Source organism: Parambassis ranga, chromosome 21 (assembly GCF_900634625.1).
Source record: "Parambassis ranga chromosome 21, fParRan2.1, whole genome shotgun sequence".
NCBI classification, from domain to species: Eukaryota; Metazoa; Chordata; class Actinopteri; family Ambassidae; genus Parambassis; species Parambassis ranga.
In genome coordinates, this window is record NC_041041.1 from 7,003,350 (window position 1) to 7,020,068 (window position 16,719).

General features: G+C 41.9%; 1 protein-coding gene across 1 annotated transcript; it reads left to right on the top strand.

Moving 5' to 3' along the window:
- The first annotated feature begins 3,985 nt into the window (after positions 1-3,985).
- On the top strand, positions 3,986-5,120 carry LOC114426170 (trace amine-associated receptor 13c-like). Its single transcript, XM_028393382.1, has 2 exons — positions 3,986-4,149; positions 4,316-5,120. The coding sequence occupies exons 1-2, from the start codon at positions 3,986-3,988 to the stop codon at positions 5,118-5,120; spliced, it is 969 nt and encodes a 322-aa protein (XP_028249183.1).
- Positions 5,121-16,719: the final 11,599 nt, after the last annotated feature.

Below are 16,719 nucleotides of genomic sequence, written 5' to 3' on the forward strand. Positions count from 1 at the left end.
TGGCAAATATTGCGATTTCGATTTCATCCACATTTTTTTTCAAATCAAGTTTTAGTGTACATGAGTGTGCTTGACCAACAACAGTTATTATAACTATGCCTTAACTTAAAGTAAACTTTTCTCATCTACAAAACATGTCAGACATCGAGCACCAAAATATTGCACTTCTGTAAAAAAATATAGCATAAATTACAGCAAAATAGTAAACAGCTTTTTAAAACAAAGGAATTCAACCCTGTATTAAGAAATCTGAAGTGGTAATAAAAAAAAACTTTTACTAAAATAAAATGACCCTACCTTTTTCATAGATGGGAAAAGGTAAGACATTAAAATAGGTGGGTTGATCATTGATTGCTGAGCAGCACCAAAATATTGCACGTCTATTTTGTAAAAAATATAGCATTTCAAAAACAAAAAACGCCTTTTTTTTAAACAAAGACTTTAAACCACAAGTCAGGGTAAAGTGCAGAACAAACACAATCAACACTGTGTCCCTGACATCTCTACATCACCTTACAGATTTTTGCAAAGAAAACCGGCATGTCAACCTTTGATGGTTTTAGACTTGAGTGCTGACACGTGATGATATTGCCACTGGCACTAAACAATCTCTCTGATGGTCAACTTGTAGCTGGTATGCAAAGGTATTTACGAGGCAATTTGCTCAGCCATGGAAAGTTAACATTGTGCGCTCTCCACCAGGCCAATGGATCTTGCTCTCTATCAATAGTAGGAGTTATGAGTTAGTTGTCCAGTTCTGCTTTAATGGTATCCTCCAACTGCACAGTTGAAGAGGGAGCAGGGACAGCCTTGCCCTTGAAAAGGCTGCCAAATGACCGCTTTCACCAGATCATCACAGGTAATTATGGAAACATTTAGTGCTATTGTTTTTTTAAGTTTTACCCAGACCCACCCACTGAGGTCTGCAACCACATATAAACCATGTTTCCCCACCAAACAGTTAGAACTGATGAAGCTGCTTGGATGAGCAGCAAAACGTCTTCAAGGAAACTCTGCAAGTCCAGACGCCTTGCTTCAATCTTCTCTACGTATGATGACCTGGATGACTGAGAATCTTCATCAACATGTAGCCTTATGCTAACAGTTTGTCAGCTAACAACAGTTTGACAGCTAATTTATTTGTCTTTCTGTCTTTTTTAAACTGTTTCAGTTTTGCAAAACAAAGTAAAGACCTACTTAAGGCAAACTACGTTTGATTGCTTTATGAAACAATGAGGGCAGAGTACTGCTGACAATAGGCAGAGACTTTCTAAATAGAAGGGCTTTGCTAACAGCCTACTGGAGACACATTATCATATTAAATCCGTATGAATGGATTAATACACAAACACGCTCCCCCAAACACACATTCTTACACTTACCAATTGTAAGATGCAGCCTGTGTCCAAAACATTGAAGTCTGGTCCACTGGTTAAATTCCATTGCTTTGATCATGTTTGTTGCATTGTCGGTTGTGGTGCACGTCTGGGCCTCTTCTTTTAGACCCCAGCTTGATAGACACTCTCTCAATCCCATGGCGATATTCTCTCCAGTGTGGTCAGTGGGGAAGTATGCTGTCTGCAGGCAGCGACTTTTCAACTCAAAGTTGCCATTTACAAAATGCACAGTCAAACTCATATATGGTTCGGTCGTTCTGCTTGACCACATCAGTAGTTGTGGCATAATACACCACATTTTCCAGCTCTTTTAGCACCTTTTCTTTACATTCTGCGTACGTCTGTAGGATGGCAACCTGATTGAAGTACGTGCAGGAGGGAAGTATATACCTCTTATCCATCGTGCGGAGGAGACTTTTAAACGACTCTTTGGTGACCGTGTTTACAGGCACCATGTCCTTGGCAATGTAGTGTGTTATGGCAGTCTTTATTTCCCGGTGTCTTCGGCTGCTTCTGTCATACGGAGTTACACTGGCGAAACAAGATGTAATTGTTGTCTGTTTGGCCCCAGTATTACTTTCACTAGACGAGGTCTCACTGGACTTTCTCGCTATGCACTCATCATGCAAATGCACATGGTGAACTTTTAAGTGGCGGTATAAATTCGTCGTGTTTCCACTAGATGTAGCAACCTTGGCATGACATGTTTTGCACAGCACCTGTTTCTGTTGTTCATCTGCTGCCTCAAACCCAAAATAATGCCAGATTACCGATGTGCTTTTTTTGGGGGGTTCAAAACCCAGACTCCGCATCTAGTCCCGCTGAAGCCATTTCTCAAATGGATGACCAGCAACACTGGTTGGAGTCAAGAACACGTGACCTGTCCACACGCAGAATGCCGCTTCTGATTGGTGAGGTTGTTAGCATTGCAAGTAGGGCATACATGTGTAAAACATTTGACAAATGTCGTGACCTTCCCTGGTCACCCCGGATCGTCAGACTCCGTCGTCTATAATCAGAACATTGAGTGAAAGAAAATACCCTGGGTTTTATAGTTTCACCTTTATAAAGGGAGAACACACAGTGAACACAGGCCTTTCAGTCTGCTTCACTCCCGTCCATATGTGTTCTGGCCCCTCCCTGGATACAGGCTAGTTTTATTGAAAGTTGAGGTACATTTGCATAATAGATAAACAACTTGTCAAGTCCTTCGTAGGTATTCCCATATTGGGACATGTTGCACTTTTATCTCCACCTACTCATTATCATAATTGGTCTAACATATTTATGACTGTGAAACACTCTGTTTCCCTCCTATGTTGGATGATTTATCTTAGCCTTCACCAGAGAAAAGGGGTCCTGGAATGTAAACATTCCCCCTAACTCTCTATAAGGGAGTGTGTGTGTGTGTGTGTGTGTGTGTGTGTGTGCGTGTGTGTGTGTAGAGAGTCTCCCTTTTTCTCAGAGTGAAAACATACATACGAGGAAATATGTGCTCTGTATCATGTCAGTGCATAAGTATCTTTAAATAATTCCACACAAACAAAACCTGATTCAGTTAGGAGCAGTGCAAAAAAACGTGACTTTGGCGATCTCAAAATCACGTTGTCTGAGATCGCAATTTTCAGTCTAAAACGATAGATCATTCAGCCCTAGTTGCTGTGGAGTCCGTAAAGATCGGGACGCAGCTTCTCCAGTCGGAGTTCTTTCTTTTGATACAAGCAAACATTAAGTTACTACGGCAACAACGCTCCACCCTTCACACCTAATGCATGTTGCGTATACTGCTTAAGCCGGCGTTGTGGCCTTGTTGTGTTTTCTTCGGCTTTCTTCATACTCCGGTTTATGGTGACAGACGTTGAACCTCTATTTATTTGACTTATCACAAACAAATACTTTTACTACCCTGCCTGGACCTTCCTCCACCACAACTCCGTACATTACAAGGCAGGCCAGTAAAATTAGTTTGCTCATACAAAGACCTGGATTTTAGATTGGAGGAAGGCCTGTCTTTTAAATGTCATGTTTTATGAATTACTCACCAAATTAAAGTAGAGTTTTTGCCTACTTATTAAAGAATGGATTGTAAAAACAGCTCTTTATTTGACTATGGGCATATACCATAGTTTATCTCAACCGTAACCGAAATTCACCTTAAAAAGCTGTGTCTGCTTGTTTGCTGTGTTACCTACTCTATCTGTCTATGCTGAATTAGGGTGGAAGATGTTCAGTTGTAACGTTGAGTGAACTCCAGATCGCCTACTGTCTTCTCTGTGCAAATATGCGCTGATTCTAGTTTTCCTTCAGTAGTTTAGAGGCATCAAGCATTGCAGTTAGAGAAGAGGTGCTGTCGGTGTCAACCAGGCTAAACACTGATTGAATTTCTGCTTGAGGGTCTGTGAGGCCTCTAAATTATTAGACCAGCTCCTGCTCCTGTCCATGAAGAGGTACTGCATGAGGACATCTTGGTCCAACTGGGACACAGAGGAGGAGGAGGCAAAGATGCACTCAATAAAAAAAGATAAATTAGTTGTTTGAGATGTGTTTCAGACAGAGAGCTGTCAGTGCTGCAGCTCCTCTCTCTGATGATGGAGAATCAGGAACTCTGCTTTCCAGAACTCCTCAATGCTTCCTGCAAGAAGCCGACACTTCACTGGGCTGATGCTGTGCTTGTAAACATGCTGCTGGCCTTCATCTCTCTGATCACTACAGCTCTCAACCTGCTCGTCATCATCTCAGTCTCACACTTCAGGTGGAGATTAATGTTTCATCAGATCTGTTTTCTGAAGTCTTAGTTTGGTCCAATGTTTTATTTTACTAACTTTATCCCTGATTATGATAGATACATTGCTTTAAATGACACTGATTTATTTGTCATTTGGACTTGTGGACTTGCTGGTTTCTCTGTCTCCCTGCAGGAAGCTCCAAACACCCACTAACATCTTCCTCCTCTCTCTGGCTGTCACAGACTTTCTTGTGGGCCTTGTGGTCATGACAGCAACAATTTACTTGAGAACGTCGTGCTGGTATTTTGGTGATATTATGTGTTCTCTGTATAGTTATGTACACGTTATCATCCTCTGCTCCTCTGTGGCAATAATGGTGCTCATATCGGCCGACCGCTATGTGGCTATCTGTGACCCTCTGCATTATCCCACCAGAGTCACAGAGAGGGGAGCAAAGCTGTGGGTCTGTTTGTGTTGGCTCTCTTCTGTTTTGTTCACCACTGTTATACTAAAGGACGACCTGGGCCATCCAGGCAAGTTTAAACCCTGCCACGGAGGGTGTTCCGCTTACCCTAATCCCATTGGATTTATCTTTTACCTTGTTTTAACCTTTATGGTTCCCATTACTGTCATTGTTGTGCTGTATATGAGAGTCTTTGTGGTGGCTGTGTCTCAGGCTCGGGCCATGCGCTCTCATTTTACAGCCGTCTCAGTGACTGTAACAGCAAAAAAGTCTGAGCTGAAAGCAGCCAGGACTCTGGGTGTTCTTGTGTTTGTGTTTCTTATGTGTTACTGCCCGTATTACTTATTTTTTTTCATAGCTACGGAAAAAAACAATCCCTGGATTTTAGCTCTGATATGTTATATGGTCTATTTTAACTCCTGTCTGAACCCTTTGATCTATGCATTGTTCTACCCCTGGTTTAGAAAAGCTGTTAAACTCATTGTGACTCTGCAGATTCTGCAGCCGGGCTCCTGTGACGTCAACATACTGTAGAAGTGATTAAAATGACTGTCAACAATTGTAGCGAGTTTCCAAAGTAATATCAAGTATAAGTAGAAGATTTTAGTGATTACTTCTCAGGGCTTGATGTAGAGGTATTGAAAATTAATTTTCCTAACCAGGGTAGAAACTGAATGAATCTCTGCTTGAGTGTCTGTGAGGCCTCTAAATCACTGAACCAGCTCCTGCTCCTGCACATGAAGGGGTACTACATGAGTCTCAGATTTTTTTTAGAAACAATTCAGACATGGTGGCAGGGTGGAAGGTTGCTGGTTCTATTCTTGCTTTGGAATTTCTGTGGAGCATGCACAGTTTTGTGAATGGTTATTAGATCTTAGATTTCAGAATTTAGAGTAAACTTCAGTTATTGCAAACGTGGTGCATTATTTCTATTAAAACAATTATTGTTCCAAAGCTGAAAAGAAAGCATTCTGCAGAGAAGCTATGGAATCAGACCTGCTTTAAGGACAAAAAATTTTATCAGCAGGAACATGTCTTTCAATTTGAGAGCTGTGAAACACAGATAGCAAAACATTGCTTGTAAGTTACAAAGAAATCCTTAAAATTATTGTTACAAAACAAATTATTGTCCACAACGTATTTTAAATGTTTAATGCGTATCTATTGATTAATGCAAACAGAATATTATTATTTTAGTGCTGCTGAGCCTTTGGCACATTGTAGGACATGGATGTCTAATATTATGTAGGACTGTACCTGACGGTATATGAATGTCTGTCTGACTATGTAGCATTCTTATGTATATACTATAAGTACAGAATACATAAACAAAACTGTTGCCTTGTTGTATGTAAGAAAAGGAAGTTATAACTACAATGTTTCCACCACAAGTGTTTATTTATTGGAATTTGTTTAATTAAATTTCTATTGCTGATTAAAAACCAACCAATGCTTGGCCCTGTCATGAGCATGAGCCCTGTCTGCTGTCACAACAACACAAAGAAAATACCATTTGTGACATACACAGTGGCACAGATGTCAACCAGACTTGTTCTTCCACTTTTGCTCACTCATGTCAGTGCTGACAGCACGCATTGCATAATTTTCCCAAGGTACTCAGGTACAGATTTGGAAGGCCTTGTTTTGAGCAGAGGCACAGCATCTAATACAGTTCGACAGGTTGAGTTAAAGTGTGAGAGGAGAGAGCCTCTACATCTGAAGTAGAGCTGGGAGATTTAGTTGGGCTGAACAAAGCTGTGGAGAATTATTAATATAATTATATTAGTTATGGAAGAGTTATTAACATGACTCCGCTGCACAATGCCAACCCTAACCGTTACTTCAGCTACCAGACAGTGGTTTTCTGATGACTGCCATAGTTTTTAAGCAATATTTCTGATTCTTAAATACAGCAGATGTGTGGTCTGAGGAACACAGCATCACAAACCTCTAAGCTAGAACCATGTGTTAAAACCAGATCAAGAGTGTGCCCACGTTCTTGTGTAGGACTAGACACAAGCTGTACAAGATTAAGAGAGTCAGTGAGATATAAAAAGTCTTTGGCCAACAGCTTCACGGGATGGCACACAAGGATATTAAAATTTCCAACTATTAAAACATGGTCATTTTTAGGCATAATTCTGTCAAGAAATCAACAAAGTCACCAATAAAGTCTTTGTTACGCTGTAGGAGGTCTGTATATCACAGCACACAACTCAGAGGACAGAGCCACGCTCAAATAAGTTCATCTCAAAGCTGGCACTAGATAGTGTCGACAAGACCTGTTTACAAATGTAGCTATCCCTGTAAACAGTCGCTATGCCTCCTCCGCGACCTGAAGTACTCAGGGAGTTAAAGTATGTGCAGTCTTTTAGTGATGTGATTGCACTGTAAACACAATACAACACAACACAATATATGCACTGACTGAAAAGTCTGTTAACTTATCTAATTCTAAGGGTATTTCATTCTTCTGCCGACACTATATGTTGCTGGCATAGACGAACTAAGACAAATTATTTACTGTAAACAAAGAATAATTTTTGGATTTGGAAGTGAAATTGGAAAGTTTTCCACCAGATGATCTCTAATGGCACACTGGTTGGAAAACACTGGGTTAGAGAACCATCGACACATTCCACAAGAAAGCCTAGAGCTGTCGTGTACTTTCTGATGAGGGGCTTTAACATCTCCAAGACACTGCTGGTGATGTTCTACCAGACTGCTGTAGCCAGCATTCTTTTTTATGCTGTGGTGTGCTGAGGAGGCAGCATTAAGAAAACACATGCGAAGCGGCTGGGCAGACTGATCCAAAAGGCAGGGTCTGTGGTGGGCACAGAGCTGGACCGTTTGGTCTCAGTGGTGGAGAAAAGGACTGATCAGGCAGCTGATTATTACTACATCAGGGGTCTCAAACTCAACTTACCCGGGGGGCCGCTGGGGGTAGAGTCTGGGTGAGGCTGGGCCGCATTATGGCCGCATTAAAAAAAAGGGTTTCAAATATTCCAAAAAAGTACAACTGGTCCAATCGTCTCAATCTTTATTAATAACAGGCCAGAACAGGGATGTAAATTATTGATTAATTCAATACTCATTAGTTGAATGACCTTATCGATCGATTAACAATTAATTGATAAGCGGCTGGGCCTGAATTTCCCTCAGTTTCACTAAGACTAAAATCTAAACATTGTTTACTAAATAAACTGCATGTCATATTCCTTAATGAGTGATTTGTTGTACCATTGGAGAGTACAGACAGTACAATGACATTTATGTAGGCTAGTATAACAAAATCTATTGTGAATAGAAATTGAATAAAATATGTCCAGCTGCTTTAACATGAAAATAAGTTGTTCACTGGCTCCTCACACAGACACATGTCAGGAGTCAGGCATGTGCAGCTTGTTTACAGTGAGGGCAGCTACTGAGAACATGTGTTCTATTCAACTAGCATCCTGATTAAAAAGAAAGAAAGAAGAGTTGGGGCGGAACTCCTCTGCAGCGGAGAAATGCGCGAGCATGCAGAGACAGAAACGACACGGCGAGCAGAACGGAGGCTGTCACTCCTCAAAAAAAATTCAAACTAAATATCAGAGAAATACTGACGGGCAATTAATAATAAAAATAAAACGCACAGGGCGAGCCTCAGCAAAAAAGTGCGTGTGAGAAAAATGTGCGGGCCGCACTAACACTAAACTTTGATGTCAAGTGGGGGGCCACAAAACATCGGCCGCTACTTTGAGACCCCTGGTCTACATAGTCCATATCTGCATATTCCTTAATCTGTACTAAAGGGTCTTTGCAGACTTGGCAAGGGATACTCCACCCTTGTCACCAGTTTTAAATGTGCTGTCCGCGTGGTAAGTCCGAGTCTAGTAAGCTCCACAGAAATAAGTAATTTACTTTGTTGTTTTGCTTTACGTCCATGCTCCTATTGTTATATCTTGTTAGGCATAGTAACATTAAGTTTCCTTTTAACGTTGGGTTATTAAGTGTTGTAAATTAAGCAGTCCGGTTTACAAAATGTTAGCTGCTAGCTTAAATGCAGTGCTGTCTTGTAGTACGGTGCTATATGCTAATTTTTGGTTTATTTTCCAGTGTGTCACTGTGGAGCTTGTTAAAACTCGGGATACAAGACGTTTTCCTGTGTTTCCAGGTACATATCCAAATAAGTTGTTTTATACTCCACCCTTGTCACCAGTCTTAAATGTGCTGTCCGCGTGTGTGTCACTGTGGAGCTTGTTAAAACTCGGGACACAAGACGTTTTCCTGTGTTTTCAGTGTGGCACTAATAAATGGCGTGCTGAGCCAAGAGAGAAGTTGGTTTTTAATTACACAACGCAGAAGAAAGTACACACCCCACTACACATGTACTTGTTTAGTGGAACTTGTTTAAGTAGCCCAAAAACTACATGAAACCTGGAATTAGTGTATGTGCAAAAGTAAGTGAACCCCTAGCTGCATTGATTAAGTCAAACAGACTCAGGTGAGCGCTTAAAGAATCATTAAAGTAGACCAATAAAATGAGACATCATTGGGAAAGGAATTGGTCTGCAATATTCAATAGAGAGAGGAAACTAACCAAGCCAAGATGGTCCCATACACATCAACAATGCCAAGAGGACAGAAGATATCTGAAGACATGAAGAAGAGGGTAGTGATAGCCCATCAGTCTGGGGAGGTATATAAGAACATCTCAACAAGTTTCCAGCTCCATCCATTGACTGTAAGACAAATACTTTACAAATGGAGGGCCTTCAATATGCCAGCAACACTGCCTAGAAGTGGGCGCCCAGCAAAACTATCACCCAGAGCCACCAGAAAAATAATAAGTCAGTTAAGGCTCAAGGCCAAGGTCAAGGCCAACCCACACATCAACTCTACAGAGTTGCAGACCTCTCTGGCACGTCTGGGACCAATGTGCGTGCGTCTACGATCAGACAAAAATTGAACACCCATGACATTCATGGGAGGGTTGCTAGAAGTAAAGCCTCTGCTCTCAAAAAAGAAAAAGCTGACTAATTAAAACTTTGCCAGAGAGCACTTGGACAAACCAGAGGCCTTCTGGGAGTCCATTCTCTGGACAGATGAGTCCAAAATAGAGTTATTTGGTCACAATCAAAACCGCCGTGTTTGGAGAAAAGCTAACACTGCAAATGAAGAAAAGAACCTCCTCCCAACAGTGAAGCATGGTGGTGGAAATGTGACGGTCTGGGGCTGCTTTTCTGCTTCTGGTACTGGATGACTCCATATTATTCACGTCACCATAAATTCCCAAGTATATCACCAAATTCTTGACCAGAACCTTCTGCCATGAGTCAGACAGTTGAAGCTGTGATGAACATGGATTATGCAACAAGACAATGAACCAAAGCATTCCAGCAAAACTACATTGGAATGGCTTCAGAGAAAGAGGATTCATTCTCTGGATTGGCCCAGTCAGTCTCACACTTCAGGTGGAGATTAATGTTTCATCAGATCTGATTTCTGAAGTCTTAGTTTGGTTCAGCCATGGCCTAAGTTTTATTTTTCTAACTTTAACCCTGACTATGATGGAAGCATTGCTTTGAATGGCACTGATTTATTTATCATTTGGACATGTGGACCTGTTGGTTTCTCTGCAGGTGTCTCCGCACTTCCACTAACATCTTCCTCCTGTCTCTGGCTGTCTCAGACTTTCTCGTGGGTGTTCATGGTGTGATCATGACAGCAGAAATCTACTTGAGAACAAAGTGCTGGTATTTTGGTGATCTTTTGTGCGCTCTGTAAAATTATGTAGTCATTATCATCATGTGCTCCTCAGTGATAATAATGGTTCTCATATCGGTGGACCACTATATGGCTATCTGTGACCCTTTGCATTACCCCACCAGAGTCACAGAGAGGAGAGCAAAGCTGTGGGTCTCTTTGTGTTGGCTCTATGCTGTTTTGTACAGTAGTCTCATAATGAAGGCGACCTGACTTATCCAGGCAAGTATAAATACTGCAGTGGAGTGTGTTTCGCTTACCTTGACGACATTGCAGTAATGTTTGACCTTGTTTTAAGTTTCATTGTTCCCATTACTTTCATTGTTGTGCTGTATATGAGAGTCTTTGTGGTGGCTGTGTCTCAGGCTCGGGCCATGCGCTCTCATGTTACAGCCGTCTCAGTGACTGTAACAGCAAAAAAATCTGAGCTGAAAGCAGCCAGGAATCTGGGTGTTTTGGTAGTTGTGTTTCTGATGTGTTACTGCCCACATTACTGTCTTATGTTTACAAGGACTAGCTGGTTCAGTCCCTCGTTTGCATCCTTTGTATATTATATTGTCTATTTCAACTCCTGTCTGAACCCTTTGATCTATGCATTGTTGTACCCCTGGTTTAGAAAAGCTGTTAAACTCATTGTGAGTCTGCAGATTCTGCAGCCAGGCTCCTGTGACACCATAATACTGTAGAAGTGATTAAAATGTCTGTCAACAGTTGTGGAGTAAAGTAATATCAAGTATAAGCAGAGCATTTGAGACTTTTCACGGCGTGATGTAGAGGTGAGAGGTAGTGAAAAATCACTTTTCTCAACCAAGGTACCGACTGATGAATCTCTGCTTCAGTGTCTGTGAGGCCTCTAAATCACTGATCCAGCTCCTGCTCCTGCTCATGAAGGGGTACTGCATGAGTTTCTCAGTTTCTCTCTGAGTACTTTGGCTTTCTCCCACATTTTAAAGACATGTTTGTCATGATAATTGGTTATTCTAAATTGCTTGTAGTTGTGAATGGTTGCCTCTCTGTCTATGTAGAACCTGTGATAGACTGACGACCTATCCAGGGGGTACCCTGCCTCTTGCCCATAGACAGCTGGGATAGGCTCCAGCCCCTGTGACCCTGTACTACAGGACAAAGCAGGTTCAGAAGGTGGATGTATGATCCACACATGAAAACTGTTTGTAGAAGAAACCCATACTATGAAATACTTTGTCAGACATTATAGAAGTGACAATTAAAGCTGCAAGCAGCGGGCCCACCACAGTCTCCTATGCTCCCCTCTCCTATGCTCCCCTCTCCCCTCATTCCAGAGATGTACACCAAAACACATGCATGCAGGAGACATTTCCTGCTGCCAGTAGGTGGCACTATGACTGTGTCATCATATCAGCATGTCAATTTGTTCAGTCTCAGATGCACAGCAGTCCTGTAAGATGCAAAAAATACAGTAACTTTCTGTGTAATGGTGAAAGTTTGCACTTTGTGGCAGTGCCCTGGCCACACCGTAATATTTTTGAAAGAGTTTTGGAATTTGTCTATTCCCTACGGTGTCTTAAGTGGACACAGTGAATTTCAGATCAATTGGAAGAAGTATGCTGGTCATGAAAAGTTTTTTAGAGCAGTCAGAAATCACCCTCCATCGAGGGTGTGGAGGTGGTTAGGACTTATAAGTAACTGGGACTGCAGCTGATATCCCGAGTTCTGTCATAATGCTGTATGTGTGTGTACTTACCAATCAGTGCAATATAACATAGTGTTCATCAGTATTCTATATTATATCTTATTGTGATGTTGGGAATAAATGGAACAAATAATCCTACTATTTACTTTGTGTGTGCATTTTCTTGTTGATTAATATCAATGAGTCTTGGTTATATTGACCATTAATTACTTTAAAATACATAACTTAAAAACCAAGCTTAGCACCAAAACCATATTCATGCCACATCATGCTGAGATAATGTGAGGTCACGCGGAACAAATATGAAGGATATGAATAACTTCTATAGATATAGTGTTGGTTATGCTGTGTGATTTATTAGCTGTTATATTACAACACCAATATGAACTGCAGAAATTAACAAAATATATTGAGTGGCAGCTAACACTTGAGTCTTTGGTCTTTGTAAGGTTTTGTGATAGCAGATGTAAAAAGTATAGGGAAATCTTACCACACTAAATAAATCTTAAAAACTAAGCTTAGCACCAAAACCACATTCATGGCACATCACACTGAGTAATTTTCATATGGCTTTCGAAGAAGCACATTTTCATAACAAAAGACAACATAGGGAAATATTACCTGTGGCATTTGATTGCAAGATTGCACAGATTCCTACAATGTGACAGAGGCCATACAGTAAAAGACTAAACAGCCTAAAACAAATTAACCAAAAAATAAATGACAAAAATACATGACATTTCAAAGCGCTGTACTTTGGAAATGGTTACACTCATTGAAAAACAAAAGACTGGACAGAACATCAGCAAAGCTGTGGGTGTGTTTGTGTTGGCTCTGTTCTGTTTTGTTCACTACTGTTATACTAAAGGATGACCTGGCCCATCCAGGCATGTTTAAACACTGCCACGGAGTGTGTTCCACTTACCCTGATTACATTGGATTAATCTTTTACCTTGTTTTAACCTTTATGGTTCCCATTACTGTCATTGTTGTGCTGTATATGAGAGTCTTTGTGGTGGCTGTGTCTCAGGCTCGGGCCATGTGCTCTCATGTTACAGCCATCTCAGTGACTGTAACGGCAAAAAAGTCTGAGCTGAAAGCAGCCAGGACTTTGGGTGTTCTTGTGGTTGTGTTTCTGATGTGTTACTGCCCGTATTACTTAGTTTGTTTCATAGAGACACAAATAATCAATCCCTGGATTTTAGCGCTGATATGTTATCTGGTCTATTTTAACTCCTGTCTGAACCCTTTGATCTATGCATTGTTCTACCCCTGGTTTAGAAAAGCTGTTAAACTAATTGTGACTTTGCAGATTCTGCAGCCGGGCTCCTGTGACGCCAACATACTGTAGAAGTGATTAAAATGACTGTCAACAATTGTAGCGAGTTTCCAAAGTTATAGGGTAAAGACTGAATGAGTCTTTGCTTGAGTGTCTGTGAGGCCTCTAAATCACTGAACCAGCTCCTGCTCCTGCTCATGAAGGGGTACTGCATGCGTTTCTCAGTTTCTGAGTAATTTGGCTTTCTCCCACATTTTAAAGACATGTTTGTTATGATAATTGGTTATTCTAAATTGCTTGTAGTTGTGAATGGTTGTCTATCTGTCTATGTAGAACCTGTGATAGACTGACGACCTATCCAGGGGGTACCCTGCCTCTTGCCCATAGACAGCTGGCATACACAAGGAAATGTTTGAGAACAAAGGAAGACACACAGACCTGTCAGCAGACCCGTCAGCAGACCCTCACCTCAACAACTCTCTCAGCTTAAGGCAAGACACTGAAGACACAACTGGTAAAGACTGGACTTAATAAACAGATAAATGCATATAGAAAATTTAAGTTTGAATGTTTAATAATGAAGATTGTTTATTTGTTCAATTAGAGCTACATTGCTATGCTTTTTAGTTAAGTCCTGTTGTGTTGTGTTGGTTTAAAAATATTTAATATTGTTTTTTTGCTTTATCTTTAAAGGTTATCAACCTATTATTTCTTCAGACTGATTTCTAAATAAAGGAAAAGAAGAGAATTTTGAGTTGTCCCTTGCGTCCTTAAGTGTCAGCCGGGCAGTTTTTCAAGTTTGGGCAGAAGCTGAGAAAAAAACCAGGCATAACTTGACAGTTGATAACCACGTGGCAGGAAGGATTAAAGGCCTTAAGAAAGGAAGAAGAAGTTAAAAAGGCAGTCCAACACAACCTCTGGTCCAGATACGGAGAAGATGAGGTGGAGTCTGCTATCCAGGAAGCAGAATCAGCCCGTGAAAGAGCTCATGTAATTCCAGTTTCTGCTGTGAACAAAGACGGCTATGAGCTACGTCCGGATGGTGCGAAGAAACTGGTCCAAGATGCAACTGCATGCCTTACAGTTTGGGAAATATGGATTTCAGAGGAGGAGAGGGCAAGTCTGGATGGCAGAGTAAAGGGGCTGAAGACATGCTATAATAAGCTTGAGGCCAGAAAGGCAGAATTCCTCATAGCACAAAGAGTTGCAGAAGGGGAGAGACGAGAAACAATCCCTGAGTCACCTTCACAAGTTGGGCAGCCAGTTCAGCAAGCACTACTAAAAATCCGGCCTATCAGCCTTCCCAAATTCCATGGATTCAGAAGGAACTTCCATCGATGGAAGAGAGACTGGGAGAGTCTGCAAAGGCAGGGGGAGCCCACTGGCTCAGCTGAAGCAAAGAAGATCTTAGACAGTGTTGAAGAGAAGATAAGTAGAGACCTGCGGTTGTCCACCTATAATATTGCTGAAGACATGTTCAGGGTGCTCGAGAACAGATATGGGAACAAATCTGCAATTACCTTGGAGATAATCGAGGATTTGGAGAGAATTCCTGTCCTGAATTCAAACCAGCCAAGGAAGACATTTGACCTAACCCTAACCCAATCTGTAGAGAAGGCCCTCAGTGATCTCACAGAACTTGGAAATTCAGGAGCCCTCAAGAACCCTCTGGTCATCAAAGCTATAGAGAGCAAGCTACCAGACAACCTGAAAAAGGACTGGCTTGTATTCATGGTTAACTCAGCAAATGGTGTCACACCAATCACTTTGATAGCCTCCTCACGTTCCTGAAAACTCAAGAAGGAATTCTGGAAAAATTAGAGCAGCTTGGAGTGGGTGAGAAGAATGATAAAAAACCTGCTTACACAGAGAAGAAGTTTGCTTCAACTCGTTCCACAAGAAAAGGCGGATGTGTTGTCTGTGGAGATGAAAAGCACAGAGACAAGATTTTCTTTTGCAAGCGGTTCAAAGAACTTAAGCCTAGTGAAAAGCTGGATGCTGTGGAGAAACTGGGAGCATGCAAAAGGTGCCTATTATGTCATGAAGATGATGACGAGTGTACAGATACTTACCTGTGTAGAAATCGAAACTGTAGGAAAGGAGGTCCTGCACACCATTTCTTTCTTTGCCGGAGAGGGGACTCTAAGAAGAGTGAAACGGACAGAGCACCGAAATCAAGTGTGAGTAAGCACAAACTTACAGAAGAGCAGGAAGAATTTATGTCTGAACTCTCCCCAGAGATGGCAGAAAGATTTTGAAGAGCTTTCACTAACATCACTGGGAAAACACACTGCACTGAGAAGAACCGGCTTGATGTGATGGAGCTAAGTGAGCTACCAGTCATTCTGATGCTGCTGGAGGTAACTGCCAATGCAGGACAGAAAATTGGAACACTCATAGACTTGGCATCAGACACTAACTACATCACCCACAGAGCAGCCAGAAGATTAAATCTACGCAGTGAGAAGATTACTCTGGTCGTCCATGGGGTCGGTGCAATGGCTATGAAGGTGAGGACCAGAAGGTATCTGCTCAGGGTGAGGGTCAAGACACCCACAGGTACAGAAAGAGCTCATGAGCTCGTCTGCTATGGCTTGGATGATATTGCAAAGGTGCACAAAGCACAAACCAAAGCAACTCCAAAAATTCTTCCCAGAAATCAGCCTGGAGGACCTGCGCAGACCAACACACATTGAACTGCTGATCAGTCACCGTGAAGGAAGACTGGCTCCACAGAGAGTGAAGGTGATTGGAGACCTTGTCCTATGGGAGGGCCCACTGGGGAAGACTGTTGGTGGAGCACATCCAGATCTCTTTGAGGAAGTTGACATGACTGCATGCACATCTGAAACACACTTTGCCCGATCTATGAGAACCACAGCAGTAAAATACCAAGAGCTCACTGAAACTGAAGAACTCAAAGCTGAAACCAAGAACACACTTGCTGGCAGAGTATTTCTTGACTGGTGGAGATGGGACAGCATTGTAGCGGCATGCGAACCAAAGTGTGGAGGGTGCAGGTGCGGTAACTGTCAGTCTGGAGGCAAGGAAATGACATTAAGTGAGGAAAGAGAGCTGGAAATAATCAGAAAAGGTCTCACCTATGTCAAAGCAGATGCTCACAGCAGTAAACCACACTGGGATACAAAGTATCCATGGATAGAAGATCCAGCCTCCCTACCCAACAACAGAAGTGGAGTGGAGGCCACCTTTCTTAAGAACAGAGAAGCGTCTCAAGAGAGAGCCAGAATGGAAAGCGGCATATGGGGCTCAGGTCCATGAAATGGTGGAAAGAGGAGCAGCAAAGAAGCTCACCAAAGAGACTATTTCCAACTGGAAAGGGCCTGTGTGGTATGTTAGTCACTTGGTGGCGCCAAATCCCCATTCTGTCACAACACCTGTGCGCCTGGTATGGAATAGCAGCCAGAAATTTA

Coding starts and splice junctions, on each gene's coding strand:
- LOC114426170 (XM_028393382.1), top strand. CDS start 3,986: ATGGAGAATCAGGAACTCTGCTTTCCAGAACTCCTCAATGCTTCCTGC. Junction 4,150..4,315: donor ATCTCAGTCTCACACTTCAG/GTGGAGATTAAT, acceptor GTCTCCCTGCAG/GAAGCTCCAAACACCCACTA.